This window comes from Bison bison, unplaced genomic scaffold (genome assembly GCF_000754665.1).
Source record: "Bison bison bison isolate TAMUID 2011002044 unplaced genomic scaffold, Bison_UMD1.0 scf7180017864376, whole genome shotgun sequence".
Lineage (NCBI taxonomy): Eukaryota > Metazoa > Chordata > Mammalia > Artiodactyla > Bovidae > Bison > Bison bison.
In genome coordinates this window covers 9,139,839-9,146,570 of record NW_011494948.1, presented here as the reverse complement: position 1 = coordinate 9,146,570, position 6,732 = coordinate 9,139,839, and the positions used below count along the sequence as shown (strand labels likewise).

The 6,732-nt window shown below is 38.0% G+C and overlaps 1 protein-coding gene across 4 annotated transcripts in view; it reads left to right on the top strand.

Annotated features, from left to right (window-relative positions):
* FREM1 (FRAS1 related extracellular matrix 1) overlaps nucleotides 1–5,480 on the top strand; it is a 217,979-nt gene extending 212,499 nt beyond the window's left edge. For all 4 annotated transcript variants that reach the window (XM_010857025.1, XM_010857026.1, XM_010857024.1 and 1 more), the window contains one exon: nucleotides 2,597–5,480. In XM_010857025.1, the coding sequence (XP_010855327.1) occupies nucleotides 2,597–2,796 (200 nt within the window). In that variant the 3' untranslated portion in view covers nucleotides 2,797–5,480. The remainder of the gene's footprint in view (nucleotides 1–2,596) is intronic.
* The last annotated feature ends 1,252 nt before the right edge of the window (nucleotides 5,481–6,732 follow it).

Sequence of the window (6,732 nt, the reverse complement as noted above, 5' to 3'; positions counted from 1 at the left end):
CGTCCATCGAGTCGATGGTGCCATTCAACCATCTCATCCTCTGTCATCCCCTTCTCCTCCTGCCTCAATCTTTCCCAGCATCAGGGTCTTTTCCAATGAGTCAGCTCTTCGCATCCGGTGGCCAAAGTATTGGAGTTTCAGCCTCAACATCAGTCCTTCCAATGAACACCCAGGACTGATCTCCTTTAGGATGGACTGGTTGGATTTCCTTGCCGTCCAAGGGACTCTCAGGAGTCTTCTCCAACACCACAGTTCAAAAGCATCAATTCTTTTGTGCTCAGCTTTCTTTATAGTCCAACTCTCACATCCATACATGACCACTGGAAAAATCATAGCCTTGACTAGACGGACCTTGTTGACAAAGTAATGTCTCTGCTTTTTAATATGCTGTCTAGGTTGGTCATAACATTCCTTCCAAGGAATAATCGTCTTTTAATTTCAGGGCAGCAATCGCCATCTGCAGTGATTTTGGAGCCCAGAAAAATAAATCAGCCACTGTTTCCACTGTTTCCCCATCTATCTGCCATGAAGTGGCATTCTTTTATTGACATAAAAAGAAATAAGCCAAAGAGTTAGAAATATTTTTTTATCTCTGGTTAAGAATTATAGCTAATCCTAATTTTATCCTTTTTTTCTAAAGTTTTAATATTTTCTACAATTTTAACAGTAGTCACAAATCTTTTCAAGCCACTTTAGAAACAGAATTCTCAGGATGTACTAAAGTAAATATTCTCACCATCTCTTCAAGACACTGTATTTAAGGAAATACTAATAAACCCACTCGGCTTCTTAAATTCTCTGTGATACTCAGTGAGTGTGTAATTCTGAAGTCATCTGAGAGTATTATGTGAAGGCTGGAAGATAAATCTTCTCTATGTCCACAATGACTGATGTCAACTTTCTAATCCCACAAAGTTTTGGGGCGTAGCATCACCTGATCAGTAATTCACAGAAACAATCCAGAAGGAGACAAGTCATTCCCAATCAAGAGTACTTCATTTTATTCTACCCCAAAATATCAAATGAGAACCAGTGGGGAGAAGGTTACATGTTGCATAACAAAGACCATTTTCACAGTCAAATTTGGTTTGTGAGCTGCCAGGTAATCCTATTGCACAGGATTCTTTTTTTTTTTTTTATTCTATTATTTTAATCTCTATTCTAAAAGAGAATGACGAGGGGAAAATTTTTTTTATTATTTTTAAATTGGAGTGTAATTGCTTTACAATGTTGTGTTAGTTTCTATTGTACAACAGCATGAATCAGCTGTGTGTATACATCCCCTCCCTCTTGAGGGACCCCCATTTCACCCATCTAGATCATCACAGAGCATTGGGCTGAGCTCCCTGTATTATAGCAGCTCCCCACTAGCTAGCTATTTTAAACATGGTAGTATTGGCACCCCACTCCAGTACTCTTGCCTGGAAAATCCCATGGATGGACGAGCCCTGGTGGGCTGCAGTCCATGGGGTCACTAAGAGTCAGACGCGACTGAGCGACTTCACTTTTACTTTTCACTTTTCTGCATTGGAGAAGGAAACGGCAACCCACTCCAGTGTTCTTGCCTGGAGAATCCCAGGGATGGGGGAGCCTGGTGGGCTGCCATCTATGGGGTCGCACAGAGTCCAAGATAAATAAAGACACGACTGAAGTGACTTAGCAGCAGCAGTATGTATATGGGGGCTTCCCTAATAGCTCAGTGGTAGAGAATTTACCTGTAATGCAGGAGACCCAGGTTTGACCCCTGGGTTGGGACAATCCCCTGCAGGAGGGCATGGCAGCCCACTCCAGTACTCTTGCCTGGAGAATTCTATGGCCAGAGGAGCCTGGCAGGCTACAGTCCCATAGGATCACAAAGAGCTGGACACGACTGAGCAGCTAAGCATAGCACAGAACACAGCACAGTATATATACATCAAATGCTACTCTCTCAATTCATCCCAGGAATGCTTCCTTAAGAAAAATTTTAAGAGCTTTGTAACATTGAAGTGTAATTTGAAAAAAAAAAATTGCCAGTGGGAGTAGAGAGGCAAATTGAGAAAAGCTGCTTTTTATTAGAACTGTAGCAGATTAAAAAAATCTTAAGCTCCAGACTAAAAATAATACTTAATAAGCTACTTTCAAATATGATACCCAAGAATCACAAGGAAGATAAATAGACAGGAGTATATCTGTTTCCCTGTGACAGGTATTCTGCCTGTAGGAAGTATGAATAATAAGTGCCATTTATTAACACTTCTATGTCATGAGCTTTATGTGCATTATCTTATTTAATCCTCAACATAGAGCTAGTTCTACTTAGATATACATTTCTGAGATGAGAAAACTAATACTTGGAGAACTCAGAGAGGTTAAATAACCTGCCCAGGTATGTTCACCTAGCAAGTGGTGAAGCTAGGATTTGGATTCCTACCTGGCCTTACACCAAAGCCTTATAGTCTCAGGGTGTCTTAGAGGATTCCCAGGTCCCAGTCCATGCTTTAGAATGTAGGCTCACAATTGCATGTGATTACTGAGCTTAGAACAGTGGGTTGATATGACATCCAGTTGTAAACGTAATAAAAATCATTTGGCACCCTTCTTTGGTTCATGTCAGGTTTGAATGACCAAGTGCGTGCTGGCCACTGGGAGTGGATTGGCGGTGAACCTGTGACCTTCACCAACTGGAGGAGAGGGCCCCCGCAACGTTCAAGGCATGGCAAGGACTGTGTTTTGGTTCAAAGGCCAGGAAAATGGCACACAAAGGACTGTAGGAAGGGAAAATCTCACAGTTATGTGTGCTCCAGGAAACTCTAACTGGCCCTACAAGTATCCACTTGGGATGTTTTTATCTATTTATTTCCAGGATTTGTGCATAGTACTCAATAGAAAACAGAGTGTCATGACTGATGAGGTACATTTCTTCTATCCAAGTGTTTGAAGGGTTCTATCTAGTAAAGAAAAACAATAGTTCGAGGAAGATTGATAAATGAATGTTTCTTAGAGGAAAAGTTAAATTTTTTGCATCTCAGTACATTTTGAAATAAATCCTCAAGGTATTATGTGGTATAAATTTGGTTATTCTGGAGACTTCATATTTCAGTCAAAAGTAATTTCATGGTCCTTGGATTTTTTTCCCCAATACTTCAAATGAACACATTCTGAAATCTATATTGCAGGTGCTTCCACCACTTCCATCTGAGTGAGGCTTACCCTGCCAGTTCATTAAATCAAGGTTGAACTGCAAAGGGTTGCTTTGTCCCTTTGGAGTCCTTTCAAATGTGAAAGCTGAGAGGCTGTGGATAAAAAGGAGAATTCTCTGTGGTGAAAAAGGAAGGCTTTAGATGGAAGAATCTGGCAGATGGAAGTTCATCTGCAAAGCTGTAGTTCAGGTAAGAATTCAGGGGTTACCTGTCCTTCAGAAGTCTACCCATCACTTTCCACGAGACAGAGCTCCTTTTCCAGTAAGATGGTTGTGCCATTCTAAAGTGAACAATTGGACTTCCCCAGCTTTACAGATTCAGGAGACATTTGAAGCAACATGAGCCTCTGTTCATCCATGCTTGTAGTACTGAGTAGCATTTCTCAAGGACATTTGGAATAAAAAGCATATATGGATGATGGTTAACATATGGAAGAAAAATATGGCTTCCTCAAAAGTGTCCCAGTGAACTTTGCAGATGAATAAAGAAAAATAGTACTAAAATCAGAGTCCTTGAAAGCCTATATTCTCAGAAAGGATTTTGATATAATTTTGAGTCCTTAAATATTTAATATGTGTAGAATTGCCATGTTAACCTGATCCTCTAATGAAAAGGTACCTTATTAATTTATAATGGCAGCTGAATGAAACATTTTTGTAGCAGTAAAGCATGTTGCAGCCTTACAAGAACTCCCTTCTGAAATCAAAACTTAATTACAGGAAATTAGAAATTTATTTCTGAAACATTTACTCACAATTTTCCTCTTTTCATAATCCCTGAAAAATATGGTTGTGTCCCATGTAACTTGCTATGATGAGTACCAGAGTCACTTCAGAATCAAAACAGAGCTACCAAGCAGATCAAAGTTTTGGTGTGTATTTTATTATAATAATACCTTGAGAGAAACTAAAAGTGACTAAAGAAATTCAGTCTCATTTTTTGGATATAAAAAACAAGCTTGTTTTATTTGTACTTATTTATCAAGATTTTGGTTAAAATAAATATTTACAAAGACAGATTGGAATGAGATTTAGACATTCTACTTCTTATAAAATTCCAACATCAGTGTGGAGTCAGGAGGCTCCTTACCTTAGGTATCACAAGTAGAATCTGAATTGCTCTGATATAGAGGTCTTCCATATGACACAAGCAGTTTCTGGTGTTGAATCAGAAGGTGTAAACCCATTTTCTGTATTAGTTGATGGCCCTTCTAATCCATGGGCCTCTGCAATGTTGAAAGATGGGATGCTGAATAAAGAAATAAGGAGTTGTTTACCTGAAGGATTGTGTCCTAGGACGCAAAGTAAATGGTCAAGGAATGAGGAATTCCTAGATCTGTATTGACTGGAAATCCAGAACCATGGCAACTGTGTAAACCTAGTCACGTGGTAGGTTTTATTATACATTTCTGCCATGTCAGTGATATTAAAATGTAATTGCAAATGTTAGCACAAAGAGAGAATGCTTTGATTTTTATAGCAACTGAAAGAAATACTAGAAGAATGTTTAAATCATTCCTGGTCATGAAAACATTAATCAAGTGGTAAAATCCAACTAACTGGAAGAAGGTACAAATAAAAACTCAAGCAAGTGTGGGTGCTAAGCAATATGTGGGTGCATGACCTTCATCTCCTTCTCATGACTGGGCTTTGACTGGTGGGGGAGTAGTAGTAAATGATCATCATGGTTCTCTCCACCTTGATTGATTATTGTCATCCTTTAGGTTACGGTGGGAGTGGGAAGGAAGGAAATGGAGTAATGGTAATGATAGAATGGGAAAGGGAGATGATAGATAAGGGGAGAGTGGAGAGAAGGATTGAGTAGAAAGAGATGGGAGTTGATTGGTAGCTAAGAAAGACAGAATCAGAAAGAAAGACTTGAATGTCACCCAGTTCTTCTCTCCAGATTTGAATACTGACTCAGGAAAAGTCCCATATAATCCAAGGGCATTAACCTAGCTCAATAATGTATAGCTCTTCAGAATCTTGTGACTGTTGGTCTTTAAAAAAACATACATATATGTAGTATAAATCTGCTAAACATAAACTCAAAAACATATGACAATTATTCCATCTTCTTCCAAGGGGTGGTAAAAATGAACCAGGTGGTATTTATTTACATTTTTGGGGTTTATTTTTAAGACAGCCAAAAAGAATATGCACATATTTAACAGTATGGTTCTGTATAATTTAAACCATATACTAGTGCTGATTAATTTCTGTGACAAAGCAGCATATTAATTGTACTGTACCTAGTGTTATACCAAAATTAATAAAATAAGCTATTTCTAGTTCTGAATTACTATTCCTTTAGTGTTTAACATTTTATATTTATTTTACCCATTGAAGAAGAAATGGAGAAAAAAACTGCACATGTATTTTTCATCCTTACTATTTGGATCAGCCTTTCATTTTATAGCTTCCATCCATTTATCCATCCATCCAGTCATCCATCCACCATCCATTCAACAAATATTGACTGTGAAGTGCCTGATACTGTTGTAGATACTGGATATATGTAGTGGATGAGATAGAAAGTATAAAATCATGGTATGTATATATAAATTTCTAATAGTTGTTTTTAAGCATGGAGCTTTTTTAAAAAATATATATATATATCAAGGAGAAAGTCACAGTGGAAGTCATTGATTGCATTATCCCTTTTCAGAATTGGAGGGAAAGCCACACTGATACAAAGAGCTCAGACCATCTTTTGTTTTATTTCTCAACTGATTAAGAAATTGGTGTGAACTTCCTGAATTTATAATCGGGTCAAGGTGTTATTGATAACAACTGTTTCAAATTTCCTATCTCCAGATCAGGTTAGGAGTGAAAGATTTCAAATCTAGCTAATTAATTTTGTTACAATTATTTTTTCCAAATAGACAAGCAATGTGTGTCTCTGTGTCTTTGAGATTTCTGGAGTAACAGGAATAAGGAAGAGAGATCTTTGATGCCATCTCCTCTAATATTATACGGCAGAAAGGACTGAAGTCCTCAGAAGTTAAAGTGAGAAGAAATCAGCACCAGAGAGCTACAGTCTTCCAGATTGTAGGCTGGGTCTCTTCTAATTATTCCATGTGTTTGTTATCACTCTGAGCAAATGGTTTATTATATTCCAGTAAAATACCTTTCAATGGTGAGTTCACCATATACCTGAAAACATTATTCTAAGTAAAAGAAGATGGACACAAAAGGCCACGTATTGAGTGATTCCCTTTATATGAAACATCCAGCTTAGGCAGAGGATTGGTGGAAGGGGAAATTGGAACTAACTGCTTATGGGAACAGGGTTCCTTTCCGAGGGAATGGAAGTGCTCTGGAATTAGACGATGGTGATGGTTGCACAACACAGTGAATACGCTAAAAACCACCGAAGTGCACACTTTAAAATGGTGCATTGTATGTTATAGGAAGTATATCTCAATAAAAAATGCTATTAAAAATCACCACATAAAAATGTATTTTAGAAAACTATAAATGGGTTGAGGTATTAGCTGTATGTTTATGCAATTCATCCAAGATACTTTTTCCAGTCTTTGCCCCAGGTC